Source organism: Nerophis ophidion, linkage group LG14 (genome assembly GCF_033978795.1).
Source record: "Nerophis ophidion isolate RoL-2023_Sa linkage group LG14, RoL_Noph_v1.0, whole genome shotgun sequence".
In the NCBI taxonomy this organism is placed as follows: Eukaryota; Metazoa; Chordata; class Actinopteri; order Syngnathiformes; family Syngnathidae; genus Nerophis; species Nerophis ophidion.
This window is the reverse complement of record NC_084624.1, coordinates 39,362,801-39,388,789: the sequence shown is the minus strand read 5'-3', so window position 1 is coordinate 39,388,789 and position 25,989 is coordinate 39,362,801. Positions and strand designations below refer to the sequence as shown.

At 41.6% G+C, this 25,989-nt stretch overlaps 2 protein-coding genes across 4 annotated transcripts in view; both read right to left on the bottom strand.

The window, feature by feature from the left end:
• The window catches only part of LOC133568963 (disco-interacting protein 2 homolog C-like), a 66,697-nt gene extending 53,008 nt beyond the window's left edge, over window positions 1-13,689 (bottom strand). The window contains exon 1 of the mRNA XM_061921135.1: window positions 13,443-13,689. Coding sequence (XP_061777119.1) covers window positions 13,443-13,521 — 79 coding nt within the window. The 5' untranslated portion in view covers window positions 13,522-13,689. The remainder of the gene's footprint in view (window positions 1-13,442) is intronic.
• Window positions 13,690-15,587: 1,898 nt separating this feature from the next.
• LOC133568664 (la-related protein 4B-like) overlaps window positions 15,588-25,989 on the bottom strand; it is a 38,567-nt gene continuing 28,165 nt past the window's right edge. For 2 of the 3 annotated variants that reach the window (XM_061920734.1, XM_061920735.1), the window contains exons 12-17: window positions 24,142-24,405; window positions 23,954-23,978; window positions 23,673-23,846; window positions 23,380-23,594; window positions 22,970-23,081; window positions 15,588-19,163 (exon numbers count right to left, since the gene is read on the bottom strand). In XM_061920734.1, the coding sequence (XP_061776718.1) occupies window positions 18,843-19,163; window positions 22,970-23,081; window positions 23,380-23,594; window positions 23,673-23,846; window positions 23,954-23,978; window positions 24,142-24,405 (1,111 nt within the window). In that variant the 3' untranslated portion in view covers window positions 15,588-18,842. The remainder of the gene's footprint in view (window positions 19,164-22,969; window positions 23,082-23,379; window positions 23,595-23,672; window positions 23,847-23,953; window positions 23,979-24,141; window positions 24,406-25,989) is intronic. The other variant, XM_061920736.1, reaches the window with a different exon arrangement.

The following is a 25,989-nucleotide window of genomic DNA, read 5'->3' as shown; positions in this document are numbered from 1 at the left end:
AGTGGGGAGCAACACCTCAGGGGCGAGGTGGCGCATTTAGTTTTTATAGAGTAAGAGATATGTCAAACCAGGAAGCAGCGACCGCGCTGAGGAAGGCTGACCGCGACAGACAAAACTGGAAGCAGGCAAGATTTGCTTCTAAAAAACTATTCGTCTGCAAACAAGAATCCACAGAGTAGAGAGGGCAGTTTTAATATCCGGCGATTCAACTACGAGGTTGATAGTCGAAGCAGACTTCTCCGAATTTGAAGATAGCCCAAAAACACAGTTTAATAATGGAAGTGTACTGATGGAAATCTTTTATTTGAAACACAGCACATATGCAAGTAGCACTGATTTCCTCTCATGTTTTGATGACTGTAACTATGATGCCATATTAGCTTTAGCATTAGCATTCTTATTAGCATGGTGAGACTGTTGTCTGGTGCAAAGTTTCCAGAGTGGGAAAATCCCTCTTTGGAATGTAGTGCACACTCGCATGCACAGTGGAGAATAAATTCAGACCAAAATAGAAAGTAGGATTCCTGGCTCTCTGTGTGTGTGTGTGTGTGTGTGTGTGTGTGTGTGTGTGTGTGTGTGTGTGTGCGTGTGTGTGTGTGTGTGTGTGTGTGTGTGTGTGTGATTGTGGGGGTTTGGTGGGTAGCATTGACTGCAGCACTAAAGACTTGCTTGCTTGTGGAAGCAAACAAAACAAAGTGTAACATGAGACCAGGACAAAGACTCATGGGAGAAGACGGACTGTGGAGGGGAATGAATGGAGGCGGCGCAAACCAAGGCTAAAAGTGAATACTGATTGTTTTCGTGTTGGGTTAAAGAGGAGACAATGATGAAATGATGGAGGGTCCTTTTTTGGGGTAAGCAGTGAAACAATCGTCAGCGAGAAAGGGACAGGCAGGCCAGGGAACTGGTCGCCCCCTATCATCCATCTTCATCATCACTATTATTTCTTCCACACTAAAACGTTTTTCCTCCTCACATTCAAAGTGATGACGGAGGACAAAAGAATTGATCCTTCTTCTTTTCTTTTGCGGGTGAAAAGCTGCAAAACAGATAATGCTCAACCGGACAACTTTATCTCTCTTCTCAGATGCTTTTGTGCGTATAACTTTCCCACAGTCTGAACAAATGTTTGTTTCATCGAACACTTCATGTCTCCACTGATGCACTTGCGACTATTGAACATGAGTGTGCCATCAGTACTGGGACGTTGTCGTCAAAACACTCAAAATGGTGAGTGTGTAGTGATGGACTCTTGCCACCCTCAATAGTCGCACACTTGGCTACGTAGAGGAAGGGGTGGGACTAGCTTGAGTGGTTTCATTCCACCAATAAAAAGAAGAGAAGAAGGTGAATATTGCAGTATTGTTATTTTTTTTTTTCCAAGATGGCGCTGCTGTAGTGGCTGCTGTAGGCAGGAGCTCTGTGCTCTTGTATCATCCTTTTGTGTTTCCCTCTTGTTTTCATGTGTTATTATATTTTTTTGCCTTTTGGTCCGGGACCCTTTGGGACTGTGTGACAAGGGGTGTCACTTTCGTGACCTCTGTGGTGCTTTTTTTGTGGACTTCTGGATCTGCCTCCCGGGAGCCTTTTGGCCATGGAGACCAGCTGCTGGGTGTCTGCCACACCGGAGTCGCTTTGGAGGGACTGGAGGAGATGCGGATGAGGGGACAGGGCTGCGGAGTTGGCACTGAGCGCTGGGACAGAGAGGCTTCACGGTGTCTTGGCTGGGTGAGCAGGTGTCGGACACCTCAGTCTCCTTGGACGTATCATCGCTCATCCATGCGGACTGGACACTGGCCGAGAGTGGATTAGATAGTACTTTATTTATTCCGTCAGGAGAGTTCCTTCAGGAAGTTGGCTGTCTTGGTTGCTTTGTTGGGTCTGCTCCTGTCTCTGGCCATCCTCCCTCCACCCCAGCGGACGATGGCGTGGAACACCGCAGAGGCCACCACAGTGGATATGTTTCTTTTACTTTTTATTCATAGCTGTATGTAGAAGTGTCTGGTTCTATCTGCTGCTTTAATGTATTTAATGTCCTATGTGTACACATGTAAGAGGGATGTGTACTATGGCTATGAGTTGTTGTTTTTTTCCCTTGGCCTCAGTCTGCACCCCCTCTCGAGGGCCCAGGCTAAGACCGATTTTTTTTATTTTATTTTAATCTTCGATTTTTTTCTCCCCCCCTTGTTTACCTGTATCTCATCTTTTTTTGTAAGGGGCGCTGGAAGCCGGCAGACCCGTCAGCGATCCTGTTCTGTCTCCCTTTAATGTTTGTCTGATCTTGAATGGGCTTGTGCTGAAAATTGTAATTTTCCTGAAGGAACTCCCCTGACGGAATAAATAAAGTACTATCTAATTCAATCTAATCTAATTTGACATGACAGTCCAGAGTATGGATTTTGCGTGTGGGACAGATCAGGTCGATGACAATATAGCATAACTAACTCAACAAAGGACTTTAAATGAGGACATGTTTTCTGGGGGGAAATAACCCTTCTCTGTGCACCAATCCGCCCCCTTGTGTGGCACAGATCAGTTCCTTTGAACTGTCACGTGACCGCATGTGAACTTGGCACCAACACAGTATACATCAATATCTTAAAGTGGTTTAACATCTCCTTTAAAGAGGTGCGCCCCCCACACCCCCTGTGTTGGTGTCACTGAACACGTCAGGGCAAAGACACCCGAGGGCCTTGCCCCACCTGTCTAACATGGCAACAGGTTTATTTACATATGTAAAAGCGCCACCTGGCAGCGCTCCAGACGACCAACCGTCTTTCCCGAGGCTGGTTGGGGTGTGGCGTCGGGAAAGGCTGGTTTCCCACACGGCGAGGAAGGTAAGGCCTGTAGCGGAGCGCGACCCTGCCTGCTTTTATGTCATGTGACCGTTCCGAGTACACTTTGCGCCAACATTCCTCCAGCTGAGATTTTTTTACGTTCTGCGGTGTCCAACTTTCCGCAAACGTACGGTGAGGTGGCGTGGCAGAGGTTCTGCATCCGTGACACGTTGCTCAGTGAGCTACAAATCATGAGTACTTCCTGGCAGGCTGGCGGCCGGCTGGACTCTACGCCGCCTCCGGCTCATCGAACAGGGCGCCAAACGTCTGACGAGCCAAAAGACGTCAGCAGCGAGCGGGCCAGAGCGCTGTCGTTAACATTCAGGCTGCGGCCGGAGCTTGACTTCCAAGATGAAGGAACTCTGAGGAAGATTCCGTTGAGAAAGGCACAGATGGAATTCATCACCGCCCTCCCCCCTGACCCAGTGGTACCAGCGCCAGAAGAAGCGTCAGCAAGGAGCTGAGGCACAAACAAAACGCTGACACAGCATCGTGGAAAATATCGGTCACACAATTGTGGTCCAATGGTGACTTATGGATATAAGACGCTCAAAAGACACCCAGGGGTGAAAGCTGGTTGTTTATGCTGGCGTGCGTGAGTGTGGCATGAGACGCTGACGATCTTTTCAAACTGCGTTACTTCAGCTGATTAAACCTGCATTGTGACACCCGCCTGACTTGACCCACCATGTCTCTGCAACCTACTGCTTCCCCTATTCATGATCCTCAATATCAACTACTATATTAGATAGATTAGATTAGATTAGATAGTACTTTATTTATTCCGTCAGGAGAGTTCTTTCAGGAAAATTAAAATTTTCAGCACAATCCCATTCAAGATCAGACAAACATTAAAGGGAGACAGAACAGGATCGCTGACGGGTCTGCCGGCTTCCAGCGCCCCTTACAAAAAAAGATGAGATACAGGTAAACAAGGGGGGGAGAAAAAAATAGAAGATTAAAATAAAATAAAAAAATCGGTCTTAGCCTGGGCCCTGGAGAGGGGGTGCAGACTGAGGCCAAGGGAAAAAAACAACAACTCATAGCCATAGTACACATCCCTCTTACATGTGTGTAAGAGGGAAACATCAAACATCAAAGAACACATAGGACATTAAAGACATTAAAGCAGCAGATACAACCAGACACTTCTACATACAGCTATGAATAAAAAGTAAAAGAAACATATCCACTGTGGTGGCCTCTGCGGTGTTCCACGCCATCGTCCGCTGGGGTGGAGGGAGGATGGCCAGAGACAGGAGCAGACCCAACAAAGCAACCAAGACAGCCGACCAACACACTCAATACACACTCAATATACACACTCAATGAATAAACTTTCAGCAATAGTGATTGATTATAACCATAACATTGATTATAACCTCCCGGTAAAGGTTAGAGATGCTACCTCAATAGAAACATTTAAGTCCCATCTTAAAACTCGTTTGTATACTCTAGCCTTTAAATAGACCCCTTTTTAGACCAGTTGATCTGCCGTTTCTTTTCTTTTCTACTCTGCCACCCTCTCCAGAGTCTGGACCCCGGGTGGACCTGTGCATCGTTTGGGGACATCTCTGCGCTGCTGACTTGTTTCCGCTTGGGATGGTCTCCTGTTGGCCCCACTGTGGACTGGACTCTCACTATTATGTTAGATCCACTATGGACTGGACTTGCACAATATTATCCTAGACCCACTCGACGTCCATTGCATCCGGTCTACCCTGGTGGGGACATCCCACTGGGTTGTGAGTTTTTCCTTGCCCTTATGTGGGATCTGAACCAAGGATGTCGTTGTGGATTGTGCAGCCCTTTGAGACACTTCTGATTTAGGGCTATATAAATAAACATTGATTGATTGATTAATGATAAAAGTCAAATCCCATCTCATTTCAATTTCATTCCCATTATACAAACTACCCACCCATCCTCATCAACCTTTTCCTCATCCAAGCAATTCCTCAGTTCTTTAATGATGCAATCAAAAAAAAAAAAACTGTTCATTAACCCCCATCTAACTTTAACATTGACACCCCGACAAGAACAACATGGCCAACAAGAGAAGCACACTACAAAGTCCTCCAAAGTCCAGCAACCCTAAAATCAGAAGGGCTGTGTGTGTTTAAGGGCTACACGATTAAACAACATTGTATTGACATTGAGGTTTCAATTATTGATAATAAATTTTTTTCCGCCATGGCCGGCATCTTAGATGTGTTCACCAATCAGAATTGTTGAGCCTCGCGTTTGTTTGTCTCTTGCTTCAAACAGGAAAAACGACGTCTCACTCCGTGCATCCCTCTCAACACCTGAGCGTGTTTTTTTAACAGTAGAATTAACTGAACACAGCGAGCCCTCTTTTCATTTATTCACAATCTTTGTTTTGGTGAGCCGAGAGTGGGGCGCTGTGTCCCATGGTTTTCTTTTTTGTAATCATTATTTGAAGAACAATCTCATATAAAATATGGCATACGAAACAATACAAATTTTACTTAAGAATACAGTATTTATTTCATAACCGTACAGAAATCTGAACGATGTGCTCAGCAGCCTTATAAATGGAAAAGAAATCAATCTTTTTTTAAAAACTTTATTTACAAAAAATACATCAATTCACAATACCAATCATTTAAAAATCTATTTTTTTCAGGCCGCAGACATAGATTTAGGTTACAAAAAGGAATCAACATGATAAAAAAGAAATTACCAATGAGATTCAGTGGCGCTCCCCGTGCGTCATACAGAGGAGTGAAAATAAATGAAATTGTGGCGCTGACACTTTTTTTTTCTACCCCTTGTTCATGTTTATATTGTTGTCCTATTTTACTCCTGGGTAAGGTATCTTTTTTATACAAAACATTAATAAAACTTTCAAATATCACAGAACATGATGTCGCAAAGCATAAAAAATTGCAAGTACAGGAAGTGACATAGCCTTCGCACATGCATGTGAATTGACACGCCAATTTTATGCAGACAGTCAATCAATCAATCAATCAATCCAATCCAATCCAATCCACTTTATTTATATAGCACATTTAAACAACAATAATGTTTCCAAAGTGCTGCACAGCCATGTTAAAAACAATATTATGCTCCACCAATGACTGAATAAAACAAAAAATGAATAAAAATAAAACCAATAAAAACAATATAAAAACAAATATGATTAATCAATCAATGTTTATTTTAATAGCCCTAAATCGCAAGTGTCTCAAAGGGCTGCACAAGCCAAAACGACATCCTAGGTTCAGATCCCACATAAAGGCAAGGAAACACTCACAACCCAGTTCGATGTCAATGTGAATGACTATGAGAAACCTTGGAGAGGACCGCAGATGTGGGTGACCCACCCCCCCGCCCTCTAGGAGAGACTGGATACAATGGACCGTTGAGTGGGTCTAGCATAATAACAGCAAGCCTTGCGACTCGCCTGTAAGCAAGTGACATAAAGTAATAAAAATGAGGGGGAAAATCTGATTACAAAGCCAAATGTCCCTTGTATAAAAATGTTTTGTATAAAAAAGGTATCTTTTTTCTACAAAACATTAATAAAACTTTATCACAGAACATGACGTCGCAAAGCATAAAAAATTGCAAGTACAGGAAGTGACATAGCCTTCGCACATGCATGTGAATTGACACGCCAGTTTTATGCAGACAGTCAATCAATCAATCACTCAATCAATGTTTATTTTAATAGCCCTAAATCGCGAGTGTCTCAAAGGGCTGCACAAGCCAAAACGACATCCTAGGTTCAGATCCCACATAAAGGCAAGGAAACACTCACAACCCAGTTCGATGTCAATGTGAATGACTATGAGAAACCTTGGAGAGGACCGCAGATGTGGGTGACCCACCCCCACCCCGCCCTCTAGGAGAGACTGGATACAATGGACCGTTGAGTGGGTCTAGCATAATAACAGCAAGCCTTGCGACTCGCCTGTAAGCAAGTGACGTAAAGTAATAAAAATGAGGGGGAAAATTTGATTACAAAGCCAAATGTCCCTTGGAGTCAATACTTCATCTTCAAATCGGATGGGCAATATGAGCCCATCAAAACAGATGAACGAGCGAAAATGCCATGATCACGGATGGCAACAAAAACACAAAAAAAGTCTGACCTTGTTTTTCCAAATGGGTGGGGGAAAAAAATCACTTTGATGTTTAATATTTATTCAGGTTTCATTTTTGCTTAAGAAAATGATTACATTTTATTTGTTGTTTATTTATGTAGGAGGTGTGTGTGCGCATCTGTAAGAGTCATACGTATCTGTAAAAGAGTCTATAGTCACTTGTTAGTTTAATGAGAATTATGATTGTCTAGGGCAGACCTGGGCAAATTAAGGCCCGGGGGCAACATGCGGCCCGTTAAGCTTTTCAATCTGGCCTGCCGGACATTCCCAAATAATTGTTTTAGATCTTTAAGATGGAAAGTGTAACTGCCATTACGATGTGCAGGGATGTTTTCTAATGACCGTAAGTCTTCAACTATACTAAGTCTTTCAATGCTTGGAATCTGCATGATATACTAGTTGTTATGGTCATCTAATTAGTTACTATGGTTATCTAATTAGGCTTCACGGTGGAAGAGGGGTTAGTGCGTCTGCCTCACAATACGAAGGTCCTGCAGTCCTGGGTTCAAATCCAGGCTCGGGATCTTTCTGTGTGGAGTTTGCATGTTCTCCTCGTGAATGCGTGGATTCCCTCCGGGTACTCCGGCTTCCTCCCACCTCCAAAGACATGCACCTGGGGATAGGTTGATTGGCAACACTAAATTGGCCCTAGTGTGTGAATGTGAGTGTGAATGTTGTCTGTCTATCTGTGTTGGCCCTGCGATGAGGTGGCGACTTGTCCAGGGTGTACCCCGCCTTCCGCCCGATTGTAGCTGAGATAGGCGCCAGCGCCCCCCGCCACCCCGGAAGGGAATAAGCGGTAGAAATGGATGGATGGATGGGTTATCTAATTAGTTAATTAGTTAGCTCGGTGTGGGGGGGGGAGCGTTTCTACAAAGTGTTTCCAGAGTGGCCAGCTTGAAATGTGGGTGTCAGGGACAGACACGGGAGGAGATTTTTACAACAAAGTTCTAAAGCTTAGTGATACATCAGATATATCAGATCGTGGTTGTTGTTTATTTACCCTTCACGCTCATATTTTGCTGTGATTGTTGCGTTTCCCTTAATTGTAAAATGTGTGGATGGAGAACGTGTGTGACGTTCTTTTGGTTTTCAATATTTTGTGTTTTATCGTTCATAGTCAATATTGTAAATCCCACATTATTTGTTTTAATGTACATTCAGGGTGTTTTACTCAGTAAAAAAATGTGGTCAAGGCGGTCTGTCATAACGTTTTAGCATTCAATCAGACATTATTGTGAGGTTTTGTTTAATTTTTCTTAAAAATAGGACCCAAGCACACATACTGTACAGCAGATTTTGTGTATACATACATACATACATAGATATACTGGCCCCCAGACACATTTTTGTCTTTAAATTTGGCCCCCCGAGTCAAAATAATTGCCCGGGCCTGGTCTACGATGTACCCCCTGCCTTCCGCCCGAATTCAACTGAGATAGGCTCCAGCACCCCTCCGCGACCCTGAACGGGACAAGCGGTAGAAAATGGATGGATCGATGATGTTCCTAAGAATGTTAATTAAGTTGAGTTTTATGAGAGTGATGATGAGTGTTATTAGGATGATGTTAATGAGAAGGGTAATGAGAAAGAAGATGTCGATAAGTGGATTAATTAGGTTGATGTTCATGAAAATGATGAGAACGTTCATTAGGATGACATCTATGACAAAAATGATGACAACGATGATCTTGATGAGAATGTTAATTAGGATGACAACAAAGAGAAAAGTTGGTGAGAATGTTAATTGGGAAGACCTTGACGATGATGACGTTAAATAGGATGATGTTCATGAGTATGATGAGAATGTTAATTGAGTGAACATTTTAAGAATGAAGAGAATAATAAAGATGAGAATATTAATATGACAATTAAGATGTTGCTAAGAATGTTAATTAGGTTGAGTTTTTTTGAGAGTGATGAGTGTTAATTAGGATGATGTTAATGAGAAGGGTAATGAGAAAAAAGATGTCGATAAGAGGGTTGATTAGGCTGATGTAGGAAATTATAAGAATTTTTATTGGGATGATATCGATGACAACAGTGATGATGAGAACAACGATGTTGATGAGAATGTTAATTAGGATGACAACAAAGAAAAATGTTGGTGAGAATGTTAATTGGGAAGACATTGACAACGTTAAATAGGATGTTAATGAGAATGATGATGAGAATGTTAATCGAGTGAAAATTTTAAGAATGAAGTTAAAGTTAAAGTACCAATGATTGTCACACCCACACTATGTGTGGGGAAATGTGTCCTCTGCATTTGACCCATCTCCTTGATCACTCCCTGGGAAGTGAGGGGAGCAGTGCTTAGCAGCGGTGCAGCGCCCGGGAATCATTTAAGGTGATTTAACCCCCAATTCCAACCCTTGATGCTGAGTGCCAAGCAGCAGGGAAGCAATGGCTCCCATTTTTATAGTCAATCAATCAATCCACTTTATTTATATAGCACATTTAAACAACAATAACGTTTCCAAAGTGCTGCACAGCCATGTTAAAAACAATTTAAAAAAAAATAAATAAATAAATAAAATAAAATTTTAAAAAAGTATATATATATATATATATATATTACGCTCCACCAATGACTGAATAAAAACAAAAAATAAATAAATATAAAACCAATAAAAACAATATAAGAACAAATATGATTAAAAACTATTTTAAAGGGTAAAATCAATTAAAACAGTAAAATAGAAATCAAAGTGTATAAAAAACACAGAGGACAACAGAGGACAGAGGACCACACAACTCACGTAGTGTTAAAAGCCAAAGAATAAAAGTGGGTCTTAAGACGAGACTTAAAACACTCCACTGTGGAAGCAGTTTGAACATGGAGCGGCAGAGTGTTCCAGAGCTTAGGGCCGACCACAGAGAAGGCCCTGTCTCCCCTGGTCTTAAGTCTGGTCTTGGGCACCACAAGCTGGAGCTGGCTCTCGGACCTCAGAGCGTGCGCAGGAATGTAAATTTGGATAAGGTCCGAGATATATCGAGGTGCCAGTCCATGTAAAGATTTAAAAACAAACAGCAATGTTTTAAAATCAATTCTAAAATGAACAGGGAGCCGGTGCAAACTCTGAAGAATTGGGGTTATATGCTGGCGTTTCCTGGCCCCTGTTAAAAGTCGTGCTGCCGCGTTCTGGACTAACTGCAACCGGGAGAGAGCTTTTTGGCTAATGCCAGCATAAAGTGCATTGCAGTAGTCCAGGCGACTTGAAATAAAAGCATGCATGACTTGTTCAAAAAAGTTAAAAGATAAAAACGGTTTAACCTTTACTAAAAGACGAAGGTGATAAAAACACGATTTTAAAACGCCATTGACTTGTTTGTCTAGTTTAAAATCGCTGTCTATAGTGACGCCAAGGCTGGTGACTTTGGGACGCACATAATTTTGCAATGGTCCCAAGTCAGTGAGGGCCGGACCAAAAACTAAAATTTCCGTCTTTGGTATGACTCGGCCGGGGTTTGAACTCACGACCTACCCATCTCAGGTTGGACACTCTAACCAATAGGCCTTATTATTTTAGAAGAGAATAATAATGATGTGAATGTTAATATGAGAATGCTAATTGGGATGATGAAAATGAAGATGAGAATGTTATTTGTGAAGATGTTGACGATGATGGGAATGTTGATTAGGATAAAGATGAAAACGATCACGTTAATCTGAATTGTGATTACGAGAAAATAACGAAGATGAAAACGTTAATTAGGATAATGTTGAAGAGAATTCTACAGTAAGTGGGATGACGTTGATGGAAGGACAATACTGAGAATGTTAAATGAGGATAATGACAAGAATATCAATTCTAACAATGATTGCGAGAATGATGATTGAGAATATTGATCAACCTGAAGTGATGAGAATGTTGGGATGATGATGTTGGTGAGGGTTTGCCCACGTTTGTCATCATCGGTCTGTGTTTATTGAAGGCTGGAGGGGGGATGCCTTGCCTTAATACAGAAATCTGCAAATGTCAGCGACGTCTACTCTCACTTAACATTGGGTCACGTCAGTATCCATCACCCGGGGGAATCCAAGATGGCAGCAGGTGTTACTTGGTAAAAACCTGTGGACATTCAAAGTCACTGCAAGGCGGAGGAGAAGGAATGACGTCTCCATGGTAACAGTCGGGATCTAGGGTGGCCTCATGTACAGGACCCCATAATGGACGTTGTTGAAGACAAAAAGCGGTGTCACCTGTCACAACTCTTTAGACATTTATGATCCAGTTGGACCATTCACACATGTCTACTTCATGTCACAATGAGGTGAGGAAGACAAAAAGATGAAGATGAAGCTCTGCCACCCCAGGACAGATGATGCGTGGAAATGAGAAATGAGGTCAAAGTCTGCAGGGGGGCTTGAAGCTCAGCAAGTAAATAATGCAGCGGGTCATGTGACCCCATTTCCATGCTTGTTTATATGCAGCGGCACTAAAAGGAAGGAAGGTGCTGGAATGTATGTCATCTTTTATAACCCCCATGCCTCCCCTCTCCCGTTAACCAGTTTCCTTCAGCTTCAGGAATCAGCTGATGGAATGTTTTTGCGGGGATGGAGCTGAAATACGACACCACGCTACCAACGACGTGACGTATCCACGAAAGGAAGAAGAGCTTGATGGGAAAATCAATATGAACGCCGCCTGCTGAGATGCTACTGAGAGACGCCGCAACGTGATGGAGGTCGTCACGAGGAAGCTGCTGGAGGGTTCTTTCCAAGAGGAAGGCTCTTTTACAAAACTTCATTGAATGCACTTTTGTTTTGCCTCGTTTGACACGAAGTCAAGTACCAGAAACACTGTAGAAGAAATTTACCCAACCAAGACCACCAAGGCGGTTCTTCCTCTTTAGGCCTAAAAAGTTCTTCTGGTTGAATGCTTCCATTGAAATCTCAGTATAAAGCTTCTCTTAGTGAGGCATGAAATTGTCATGAGTGTACACAAATAAATTAGACTATCTACAACAGGGGTCGGGAACCTTTTTGGCTGAGAGAGCCATGAAAGACAAATATTTCAAAATGTATTTCCGTAGGAGCCATATAACATTTTTCAACACTGAATACAACTAAATTTGTGTATTTTTAAGTATGACCAACATTTGTAGAGAATAATAAGTCTCTTATTTTTTTTAACAACATTGTTATTCTAAAAGTTAACCAATAATAAATATAATACTTCTTACCATTAATGCGACATCGTGAACAGGTGCGGTAGAAAACGGATGGTTGGATTAAAATGCATGAGAATGTTTTATGATTTGAACGTTATTTTTGAAACTGTGATTACCAGCGGAATTATTCATTACTTATCGTGTTAAACAATGTCAGCTAAGATTGATCTGAGAGCCAGGTGCAGTCATCTGGCTCTAGAGCCATAGGTTCCCTACCCCTGGTTTAAGCATTAAACAACTTTTTACCTGCACCCTGCCTCCCGCTGTTTCCCACATCCACAAAGCAATTAGCTACCGACTGCCACCTACTCATATGGACGAGTATTACACGGTTACTCGGCCTAGCTCGGTTAGGAAAGTGGCCGTGCTAGCAACCTGAGGGTTCCAGGTTCGATTCCCGCTTCCGCCATCCAAGTCACTGCCGTTGTGTCCTGGGGCAAGACACTTTACACACCTGCCCCCAGTGCCACCCACACTGGTTTAAATGTAACTTAGATATTGGGTGTCACTTTGTAAAGCGCTTTAAGTCACTAGAGAAAAGCGCTATATAAATATAATGATCTGAGAGCCATATGTAGTCATCAAAAGAGCTTCATCTGGCTCTAGAGCCATAGGTTCCCTACCCTTGATCTACAACATATCAAGCTGGACATCTTGTCTCTCTTATTCTGTATATTGTACAGTATTTTGTATTTTTAAAGTGTTTTGTATATTGTACAGGATTGCTTGTTATTTTTATTGGATAGTAGTCTGTTTATTTCAATTGTTAGTTTTTCCTTTATTACCTCTTGTGTTATTTACTTTGCCCCATATTTGTTCCCACAACCGCACCTTACATTGGAGTCTTTAATCTCGTTATATGCAAATATGACAATAAAGTTTATTCTATTCTATTCTATCTTGTTGGATGACGTTTATGTGGCGTGAAAAGCTTCCACGAATAGTGCCAGCTCAAATGCTTTGAAAACTTGATGACAGGAAGTTGAAATGTGGCGTCACTCTTCAATCAGTGCACGTAAGAATTTGTTTTAATGTTCATTTCGTCAGTTGGTGCAGCATTCTGCTCCAAAAAAAAAAAAAAAACATACTTTCAATCTCATTTCTACTCAAATGTGTGGTTAATATCCTTAAACTGGATCACCCCACTCAGGATGTAATGTTTCATCAAAACCTCTCCTCCAAGACAACTTCAACTTGACCTTTCACCTCTGGACCTTCTCCAACCAACCGAGCCACAGAGACGAAGAAGGCCGAGCAGAACCACCAAGTTCGGCGGGCGAATTCGGGCACTCACCTTCGGATAACTCCAACTCCAGCTCGGCCAGTTTCGCCCGAACCTCCACGGGTATTGACGCTGGGTCCCGGTCCGCCATTCCGCCGTCGTCGTCAGGCACCTTAAATGTGCTTCTGGAGCCTCGTTGGGTTGCTTTTGTCTTTCGTCAAATTCTCTCGAAAATACACCCCAAAAAAAGAGTCCAATCCTCGATGCTTGAATGCTGCAGCAACGCTGCTTTGCTCGCCTCCTGGAGTCATCAAGTTCGCAAAGTTGTGAGGCAGCAACTTCCGGTGTTTCAGCTAACAAAATAAGACCAAAGTTTACGCTGCAGCCTAACGTACACACAACTATAAAAAGACGCCTCTGTGCTTTCCGGGTATGGTTCTAACTACAGCTAACTTTACACGCCTGACAGGTTCCATTTACTTTTTATTGTTTCTAAATAATCCACTTGGCTACGTCCAAATGTCACCATCATGCATTTTGAATACATGTAGAGATCATCACAAAAATACAAAAAGAATGCTTTGTTCAGGAGTTTAAAGAAACGTTTCTTGAAAGTGAACCCAATATTTCCTTGCAGTTTACGTCATCTTTATGTTTACAAGTTTAGACAGCAGCTGTTTATTCTCTGGTTCCCCCTGGTGGATAAATGTGGGAGAAGTTTTTTTTATTATTACCGGTATTTCAGTCATTTTTTTAAATAACTGTCAAACTTTATAACCAACGGTGGACAATGACGCCCCCTTGTGGTAAAAAAAAGGAGATGTGTAACAAAGGTTGAAACTATCCCGCCATCCAATTTGCTACCACTTGTCCCTTATGGGGTCGCAGGAGTCTCTCTCAATGAGATCGATTGAGACTAATGCAGTCAAATTATTAATTTCTTCAGTTGAATTACACTTTTGAGATGTGACTACTCATTACAAAAATCACATCTCTTGCATAACTTAATTTACTTTGAGACCCCAGTATTTTGACACAACTGCAATTAGGTTAGAAAGTCATACAGAAAAATGTTATAACTGAAAACACTTGCTGACAGTGTTATCTCAAGTCCCATCAGGCATCATCTTTTAGCTAAATTTGCCACAGAGCACAAAAGCCAAAGTCCTCTCATTCGTCTTCACATTGACCTCATCCAGGGGTCAGCAACCCAAAATGTTGAAAATACCAAAAATACAAAAAAATCTGTCTGGAGCCAAGAAAAATTAAATATACAAGTCTTATATTGAAGGCAACACATGACGTAAGTGTCTGTGTTAGTTATATTAGCCAACTATCAAAATTACTTTAAAAGTCTTATAGAAGTGTTATAATGAAGGCAACACATGACGTGTCTATATTCGCCTACTATCAAAATAACTTTAAAAGTCTTATATAAGTGTTATAATGAAAGAAACACGTGTCTATATTAGCCTACTATCAAAAAATGAGGCATAATGATGCAATATGTACACACAGCTAGTCTAAATAGCATTTTAGCATTGATTATCTTGCAGTCATGCACTTGCCAAATATGCCGGATTAGCACTCAAACAACTCAATAACATCAACAAAGCGCACCTTTGTGCATTCGTGCACAGTATAAAACGTTTGGTGGACAAATGAGACAAAGGAGAAGTGGAAGATTTTACATGTAAACAAAATGTTGCATCACAGTCCACACAAAGGTGAGTTCAAGAACCCCCAAAATTAGTAGGACAAAACGGTGTTTACCAAATACTGTCATCAGTGAAGCATACACACATACATATTAAACAGTGGACTTTCTAACAATTGGGAAGGTTTGTGTCATGTTTGTACTCAAACAAAAACCATACTAAAACAAAAAATGTATTTTTTTGTTTTCAATCCTTTTTTAAAAATGCTCCAGGGAGCCACTAGGGTGGCGCTTAAAAGGCGCGGGTTCCTGACCCCCCAACCTAATCACTTAAAAACACCTGCCGCCTTTCCGGTAACCCTGTGGTTAAGGTAAACCGCATGTGTATTCAATATATATTGAGTGCCTAATCTGTGTTGATACATTACAAATTCGATCATTTTTTGTGATTAATCCCACATTAACTTGTTGAATTTCACAGCCCTTGTTGAGTCATGCAAATACCATCTTTTTTTTTTTTTAATCCATTAACAGTTGGAAATAGAAAATCACTGCACAAATTTTGAAGGACACACTTGTCTCCTCAACAGTGCCTAAATGTTTATTTTTTTCAGTAAGCTACATGTTTTTTTTTTCCTCCAAATGAGACAATTGAACATCATGACACAAGAGTAACTTAAATTATCTATAGCCGACACAAACGCTTGATTCCAGTCTCTAATGGAAGAAAAAGGTCAATGGTAACAAAAAACTAAAGCGTCCCCACATTGGCGTTAGGCGGGCCCTGATGCAGTCAACGATTGTCCACAGCTGCTAGCGTAGCGTGTATGTTAGCGCTAATGGGTTAAACCACAGTGAGTAGATAGAACCGAGTCTTGTTCCAGTCAGTCTTTGTGCATTCCTCGGGTTTTTGCATTTCAAATCAAAGTTCACTGGCACTGTCAAAACGGGCCACAAGGGGGCGATATGTAGGCTTGTCCTGTAAGCCAAGGAGAGACATGGCGGCCATCTTTGTGGCAGAGTGCTTAGGTTAGTCCACACGTGCACACATTCACAGTTCAGGCCCAGAAAGTTCCAGTCCCATCCAATCCAGGGAAAGTGTCAATGAGTCAATCAGCAGTTCCCGCCCCTGCAGCAAGCAAAGGCTGTATGTACACATGACACTACCACTGGGCGTTCTCTTGTGGTCAAATGCTTTTGAAACCTCTGCCAAGAGTCAGTTTCTTGTCCACAGAGGCAACAAATGAACAATCCAATAGACACATCGGGAGGCGAGAGAGAAGATCAACATTCCATGAAGGCTTATTGTCTGTGCTTCATATGTGGTTTATGGGTCACATGACCTCAGAACAAAATGTATGACAGACAATGACATTTGGACTGGGCTCGAGGAACATGCATGGTCGAGCTCCCATGGCCTTGGCTTAGCTCAGCATAAAGACTAGAAAGGGTTTGTCTTTCAACCTTTGACCGCCGCCAAACAGCTAAAGCTATAAGTTAACAAAGAGACAAATGCTTAGCGTTGACTGGAACATAAAGTCACAAAATGTGTGCAAATGAAATAGTTTCTTGTCTTTATGCTAAGCCAACACATATGTAGAGATCTTCTCTCACTCAAATGAAGCAGTTGAGGACGTTACAATAATGTTTGTTTTTTTGGCTGTTTGTCATGTTTACGGGCACCTGTGACCAAATGAAAAGTCTCGCGTGGACAAAGAAGTGATAGACGTGTTGTCCTCATGTAAACAAGAATGAAGCCACTGTGTTGACCAGGACGACGACGACGGGAGGAGCGACATAATGGAATGAAACAACAAAAAACCGTACAAGGTGTTCAACATAGTCCACACAAAGTCCAATTAGAAAAAAACAACATGAAGTATTTTTTAAATCCTACGTCCAGCTCCATAGTGACATTAATAGCTCAACAAGATCAATAGATTTTTTTTTTTTTTTTATAATGGTCATTTTGAAGGTACCGTACCTCTTATATCTTTTCTGATTATTTACAACTGTACAAGCAAAGCACACACCTCAAAGTGCATATATTTAATACAGTATTGACTCCTTTTGCATTTACAAGGTTTCATTTACGCCCCCTAAACAAAAATAACCATCCAAACTATTCTTTTTTTCACATTATACAAAAATGGGTGAAGGAAAGAAAAACGCTGATAGATTTTTTTTGTGAACTCTGGTTTTTGTAAGACTCGTCACTAAATCATCGTCTTTAGTGTCGGGGGATAAACTCTATGCTCGTCTTGTATAAAAGTTAAGGCAAAGTCATTTTTCAAGTTTAAATAAAATTCAAGTTTCTCAAACACTGGATGGAACTCTTCTACGTGTGTTTTGTGTGGAGACCTAAAGGAACCGCACTGCTTCATCAATAAGCCATACGCAAAGAATTCAGCCATCCAAGTGCATTTCAGTCCTTCAAAAAGAAAAACAATCCAAATCAAAACTTTTCCCTCATCGCTTCCCCAGCGGAATTACCCACAATGCTTCACGCGGCAGGAAGACGTTGGCGGGACAAGCGCCATCCCGTGTGGTGTTTCATCAGTACAGTGGTTTTCTTTTGAGGGGCGACGACTTTTCTCAACTAACGCAAGGGAGGGAAACTGGCTGAATGTTTGTCTTATGTACATTTGCAATGGTTGGAAGCACACATGCGGCGTGTGCCAGAGGCTACTACACTCCACAGAGCGCTCAGCTTCCCTCATGCCCGCTGACCTCGAGCTCTGCCCGCAAACCTCACATGCAAGATGTTCATTGGTCATTGCGACCTCTCAGGGGCACTTTCGTCCTCTGCTACTTTCCAGAAACACCATTTTAATGATAAATGCCACTCTACCTTCAAATTCCTGTCTAAAAAAAACTAAGAAAAGCTTCAACATCCTCCCCCAGAGGAATGACTAAACATGGTCAGCAACAGTGTTTATTAAAAAAAAAAAAGGTGCATACTGGCTCACAAAAAGACATCACATGACCCCTTCTTTAGCTTGACTTCTCCTTCGGACTCATCCTCCAAAATTATCATCCTGAATATTTTCCTTTGTGAAAACAAACATCCTGCTGCTCAACTGTCACAAAAACACATCTAGCCCCGCCCCCTTCTTTTGCCTAAATATTGTGAGCAGTAAGCGTTCACTTTCTCCTTTTCTTCATCATCGTCACCTTCATCCCACACTAAAGAAGATCCTTATGCTATGTACCCAAGAGGTTATGGTCGACTGTAGCAATTAAGCTCACGTCATGAACCATGCCAACAATGCTGACCATGCCAAGAGAAGAAACTAGCAGAGATGCTTAACAGAACTCCACTGGCTTACAAAATCTCCAACAAAATAGGCCAAACAATCCGGAGTCTCATTCTGATTGCATTTAGATGTTCAATCTTGCATATGGACATAACCACGTGTAAAAAAAACATCTCAGCCGAGACAAGGACCATCACTAGCAAACAATTTCGCATCTGTTGCCATCATCGACAATGCCCTGGTACTGCTGCTTGGAGTCATCCCGTCACAGGGAATTTTTGAGCCAATAATGAGATAAGAAAAAGACACTGAACGTAACTAAAAATCCTAATTAAAAAGAAAATAGAAAAAGCAAATAAATAGAATAAAAAGAAGGTGAGGGTGCTTTACATGCACAGTAAAGTGCTTTTTGTCTGCAAGCCCTGATCCAGAATGCTTGTGTGAAGCTGTAGAGTGTGGAAAGAAGGAAGAATGGAGTAGCCCTGATGCATTCCTGTTTTTGAACACATCTATGCAGTGAAGCGGGTGGGTACTCTAGGCAAGAGGCAAGGAGTCGCCCTACAGTGGAGACTTGGGAGGGGTGTGGTGGAAATCTTTGCTGGGGGTCTTCCCTAGGTGTGGGGGTGGTGAGGCCCAGCGCCCAGTTGGCCTCCGGGTCTCCCGTGGGGGTCTCCCTGTGGCAACAGCAGCTGATCCAGGTTTAGAGGAAGGTGGGGGGCATGTCTCTCTAGCCTTGACCTCCCCTGTTGGGACAGCGGCTTCAGGGCACTTCCTCTCCTCGCCTGCTGGCTTGGTCTCCTTGGGGGTCGGTGGCTGCGTCAATGTGGCCATCTCCTTTGCTCGCTGGCAGATCTCAGCGTAAGAAGGCTTCCTCTGCTCCTGACACCAAAAACACACGGTAGTCACTTGACTTTCCAGTCAACAAAAAACGATTACAGTGATCACTGTCAAAGTAGGGATGTAACGATTACCGGTATAATGATAAACCACAGTAACATTTCTGACGGATGTACGTATTAAGAGGCAGGAATCTGTGGGTACTTCCCAATTCCATTCAATCCCGATTCTTGGGGTAAGGATTCAATTCAGAATTGATTCTCAATTCAACACAATTTCCGTAACATTCTTTAGTATATAAATTACTAACACATTTCAGAACAGGTAATAACAGCTCCTCTTGGCTGCTGACGTACGACTTAGGCTATGTTCACACAAACACGAAGAGTTTCAAAAACTCATATTTAAGGTTAAAACGACCTCCATCCACATAAGTATAGTTTCAAAACTGTGTCTACACACAAACGCATACACCTGCTGTCATGCACAGTTTGTCCAATCAGAAGCCTGAAAAAAGCAACAGCTGACTCAGTGGAATTACACTTCTGTTATGTTTATTTTGATATACTACACCTACAATGAGATGTATCTTATCTTTAAAACCAGCCTGCATGTACACAGAGCCCTAGGATCTTTATGTATCTTTTTTTTTTCTCCCCCAAAGTTTTAAAGCACATGCACGCCTGTGCTGCTGAAACTCAACACTTAAAGAATAATATTAAAGCGCACGTGCAGGCCTGTGCTGCTGAAACCCAACACTTATAGAATTATAACATGTTTAGCAACACGGTGATATATTATATTTGCAGTGAAGTGTACATTATTTCTAAAATCAGCATGCACTAACGAGCCAAGGAAACCCTTTTGCATGTTTAAATGCCTATATAAAATGCACGGACGTACGTGCGCCGCTGCAAAACTCTTGTGGAATTATAAAACATTTAATCCTTGATATAGTACATGTGTAATGAAGTGAATACTCTTTAACATCAGTACACACTAGAAGGAGGAGGCTACATCATGTTTTTTGTTGTTCCTTGGTCGCTTTTTAGGCGAATGCACGGCTCCATCTACACAAAAGGAAGCAACACACGTAATTTAACTTTATGATCTGTCGGGGAAAAAAGGACTAAAACATGAGGTAACGTTGCGCCTTTCGACAGCGATTGTATCCAAATAGCTGGCATTAGCGCTGGCAGGAGTGTCGCAAAGCCCATTTTAAAGTGTCTTTTTTATTCATGTTTATGTTTAAACATACAGTAAGTCCTCTTGTAGTGATTAAAGCCAGCAAGGCAGTGTTGAGCTTTGGAAATTACAGCACACAACCTACGCGTCATCACAAGCTTCGTATGTGCTGTATACACGCATACACTAAGCGGAGAGTTTTGGAACTCTACACTTTGGCCAGCGTTTGCAAAAGTTTGCGTTTTTTTCAAGACAAAAGTATGCGTTTGCATGTGGACAAGAGACGGCCACTTAAAACAGCGACTTAACGACAAAGCTAAAGCTAGCGACAACGATCCATACACCCACAACACATTTCATCTGAATGTGTTGTTGTGAACAACATCATTGATGTAGCATTAATGTATGTATAACCAGTGGTCGCAACTGGACCCAGAAGTCACTTTTTTAAGATGCTATCTCTTTAAAACATGCTAGAGAAATGCATATCCTCTTAAAATCAATCAATCAGTCAATCAATGTTTACTTTTATAGCCCTAAATCCCTAGTGTCTCAAAGGGCTGCACAAACCACAACACTACGACATCCTCGGTAGGCCCACATAAGGGAAAGGAAAACTCACACCCAGTGGGACGTCGGTGACAATGATGACTAAGAAACTTGGAGAATACGAAAGCAATGGATGTCGAGCGGGTCTAACATGATACTGTGAAAGTCCAATCCATAATGGGTCCAACACAGTCGCGATAGTCCAGTCCAAAGCGGATCCAACACAGCAGCGAGAGTCCCTAGACCGGAACCCCTCCACAAGGGAGAGTGGGACATAGGACAAAAAGAAAAGAAACGGCAGATCAACTGGTCTAAAAAATAGGCCTTCTAATGGCCACAAACTCGATGATAATTATTTTACATCAGGATACAGCCGCAGTCGAAGAAAAGCAACATGGACAGACGTAGCAATTTATTGTCGACGGGAAGTTATTGAGTTCATTTTTTTTTACCATTCAATTAATTGCCTTTTGACATGTTGAAAATAGTTGGAAACTGGAGATTGTGATGTACCATGTTGTAATTGTATGCAGGTTTGAAATAAACTTAAACCATTACTACTTTCAGCCCAGTCCTGGGATTGTATAAAGTAATTTTAATGACTTTTTTCTGCTCAACATCTGACTTTTTAAAACCAAACCATGTCCAAATCAAAGACGTAGCAGCATTTTTTTGACCAGCTCCTTCATCTCTGCTAAGCTTACGGCCAATTTCACAGAGACCGGTGTGGTTTACGGTAGAGCGCAAATCTCTACGGTAACCAAATTTATACCGTTTCTACCATCATACTGTGTATACCGCACAGCCCTAAATCCAACAATAAATCTGAGGATATTTGCATTTAATCAAACATTTTATCAAATTTTATTTTACACAAAAAGCACACTATGATGGTAAAACAAGTGTAAAAGGCAAAAAACTGATTTAAAAACAAACAAGAAAGCTGAATTTTGTGTTTTTTATATCACAATTTCTTTTTAAATATATTTTTATTGCTCGTTATTTTACTTGTTGTAATTTTATTCGTTACAAATTCATATCCAGGTTGTTGTTTTTATTACGTTTTGGTGGTACAATAAACACTCGTTTTAAAATTAATGAATTCTTGTGTAATTAATCGTGATTACAATTTCAATCAAGATAATCGCGGACTATTATTTTTGCCATAATCGTCTCGGCCTAAAGTGAACTACATCTCCCAAAAGCGCACAGAGGAGTTTAGGAGACTCCCTCTCGGATTGCCAGCCCAGCGTATCACCGTGCACCCGCGAAAGTTGCCATAACTTGCTGTATGAGGGACACTATAATTTGTAGTAACATTCCTTTTTTAAATCAACCATCAAGAACAAGTAAGTTCAAAATGTCTATCTTTATGTTACGCGTCCCTTTGATTAGACCACGACACAGGACCGTAACATGATTAGACAAATAAACTCTGTTGAAAACAAAACCTCTTTGGTGAAGGAAGAAAAGCGTGCCACAATCCTCTCAACCGTTCCAACAGACGGCACACCACGCCAAGGGAAAATATATTTAAAGCCAGCGAGGCTAATCATCAATTTGTGAGGTATAAACAATATTAAAAGTTAAGTTAGCAGACACATTAAGATTTAAAATATAAAACTTGTGCATACTTTCAACACCATTAAATCAATTAGTCCGATGACAAAAAAGCTTTGATTTCTATTCTGTTTTTACGATTTATCGTTTAACGCATTTTACTAATAAAAATTTATAAAATTGGTGTCCGCAAGGACTGCTCAAAACGTATAAATATCCAGACATATCTCCCACACAGCCGCTGCAACAGAGCACACATGAAAACAGTGGTGTGTGGTGTGTGTGATACTTTAGTTATTATCAATGCACACATTCTAAAAGTACAACTTCAATGTTGATGTGCAAGCAAAACAATCTGTCTATTTCAAGTATTTTCTCTAGAATACGCACTGAGACTATAAAGTGGGTTTCATCTCATTTAATCAACCAAAATTATTGATAGCTGCAGTCCTATTTTCAACAATACCGTGATAAAGATAACAGGGCTAAGAAATGTTCATGTCGAAACATCCCTATGTAGAAGGAAAACATGTATTTCTGAACACTGAACTGACCGTGGCAGCACCATTGACTTGCACCGACTTGCTGGCGGTGCACAGAGTACCAGGAACACGCTCCGCAGACAGCTGCACCTCCTTCAGCTTCACCTCAGTCATCCTCACTTCTCTGAAGTAAAACCCACAACAGGAAACATTCAAACTAAAAAGTCACATGGGAGGAAAAATGCAATTGACTGTCAAGACTGCATAGTAACGGTAATTAGACATAATAATAAATAACACATAACAGTTGTAACACATGCGCGCTCCAAGACACACAAAGTATTGAGATTAACATTTATTCTCTCTGCAGGGCAATTATAATATAGTATACAATCCCGAGAGGGACAAGCAGTAGAAAATGCATGGTTGAAAAAAATATACAGTAACAATAAGCATAAAACACAGTATAGAAAGTGTCTTACGCTGCTGGGATGGAGGGAGGCGGTGGAGGGCAGACTGTCGGGGTCCAAGTCGAGGTGGGTGTGGTCAGTGAGGGTATGAAGCTTGTGGGCATCAGAGAGGGCAAGCAAGAGGAGGGGGAAGAGGGAGGGGATGACGACGACGACGGGGGCCAAGGAGGTTCTTTGGGACATAATGAAGAAGGGGCTCCTCCAGGGCTAGAGTCAATGCTCACATTCTGTAAGACAGATACAGTAATTTCACTTACTGTAATTTGTTATAAGTAATATTTGCATAATAACAGTCTGATGTCGACCTTGGCAGGCGGGGTGATGACACTGCTGACCAGCCGGTTGTCAAAGATGTCATCTGTCTTCAGCTGGCCAGCCGCTCCAGGCAAAGGTGGAAAACTGGACAGACCCAACTCAAAGCTCGGGGATGGAGGTTTAGGAGGCGGCGGCGGTGGCGGTGGCGATTGAGGCGTCAGTCGCTATCACACACACACACACACAAGTCACTTTAACATTGTTGAGTGCTTATCGACATGAGCACTTTAATAATCACATTAGAGTAGAAATAATTCTAAGAAGTACTTACTGTAAACTTTTCATCCCTCTTTTTCCTACGAGCAGACACATGTTAAAAAAAGGAATGATTACATTTATAAACTCATGTTGCAGTTAATGAAAATCTTTAGGGAAAAATCATTCCATATATAACAATCTACAATACATTAACTGCAATAGAAAAGAAAGAAGAAAGACATCTGAAATCTATCATCGTACCTTCCTCGACCCATTACCAGGGAGGAGTATTCTGTGGTGGTGAACTCGGACACTCGGCCCGTGCCAACAGTCTCTCTGCGGGGAAAGGTGGTGGCAGTAGGTAACCTGGTTCTGGGCTGGCTTGTGGGGAAGCGTGTGGGTGGGCTGCTGCGGACCCCATTCAGCCTATCGCTGGGGAAGCTAGGGAAGACGCTTGGGCTGTCCAGGAGCCCCGTGCGGTCTGCTGCGGGGCCGGCCGGCCTCAGGTGAGGTTTAGTGTGATTCCTGCGTGGAACATTGTAGTGCTTTCATTGTTTTTGTAACATGTTTATTACTAGAGATATAACAATATCTAAATCTCATGGTACGATACTATCACAATGTTAAAGCCACTGTACAATATTATTGTGGTATATGTCCAAAAAAATGCCATAGTGTGTAAAATAAAGTAGAATGAATGTTTAGGATAAAGAGACATACTCTATTTGAACACAAACATAATGCTAAAATGTTTTAATCATATTTATTACAGCAAACATTACAGCAAACATATATTTCAAGTTAGGGCTGGGCAATTATAAGATCGTGATCGATGATCATAATTAATTTGAGTTCGATCACGCTGATCAGATGTTAGCATATTTCCTCGATCAAACATGGTGGAAATGTCTGAATACCCCAGTCGTAAGCAGTAGAGAAGCAACGCTGCTTGGTATAATCCTACACGCAACAATTTGCCTTTATTGACCATGTTGGTGTGTGTATGTGTTAAGTGTATGTTTGCGTGTGTTTGTGTGAAAATGTTTGTGTACGTGTGTGTGTGTGTGTGTGTGTGTGCGACCATCCCGTCAGGAAAGTCAGGCTCGTCACAGCCAAATTAATGTTCAATCAATTTGCCCCTTCTTCCTTACACAACTGGAAGTGCAGGCCAGAAGAACAAAATAAAGAAATGTCTAACATGCGCATAGAAGTTGAAACATAACATTGAGAAGGAGCAGCGACTTTAGTGACAGAGTTTATAGTCTCACTGCGGCTTACCAGTAACCCTGCCCTGAATATGGACTGGCAAGCATGCACAGAATGTCTTTGTGACGGAACTAGTTTTGGTCCTGATTAGGAGAATTAACACATCCACTATTTTTTATCAAAAAAAGGCATTTTTATATCTGAATATTTTTGAATCAGACTTTTTGTTTATGTGTTTGTAAAGATGGGCTTCACGGTGGCAGAGGGGTTAGTGCGTCTGCCTCACAATACGAAGGTCCTGCAGACCTGGGTTCAAATCCAGGCTCGGGATCTTTCTGTGTGGAGTTTGCATGTTCTCCCCGTGAATGCGTGGGTTCCCTCCGGGTACTCCGGCTTCCTCCCACTTCCAAAGACATGCACCTGGGGATAAGTTGATTGGCAACACTAAAAATTGGCCCTAGTGTGTGAATGTGAGTGTGAATGTTGTCTATCTGTGTTGGCCCTGCGATGAGGTGGCGACTTGTCCAGGGTGTACCCCGCCTTCCGCCCGACTGTAGCTGAGATAGGCGCCAGCGCCCCCCGCGATCCCAAAAGGGAATAAGCGGTAGAAAATGGATGTAAAGATTCAACTTCTCTGATATAAAATGTACTAAAAAATATTTGCAAGCATTTTGTGTTCAAATATTTGAGTTTGTGGATAAAAAAACATTTTGTTCCTGAAGTAATCATTAAACTTGTTTTGTGTGTTGGTACAAATTATTTTACAGGACCTCAAATTCATACTGCACTTTAAGGAATCTATTAAATATAATGTATTCAATATAAGATACAGTAGTTAGGTTTTTTTTTTTAAAAACTCCACAATCTGGATCACCGCTTGCTGTTAGCCAAACCACAGGTTAG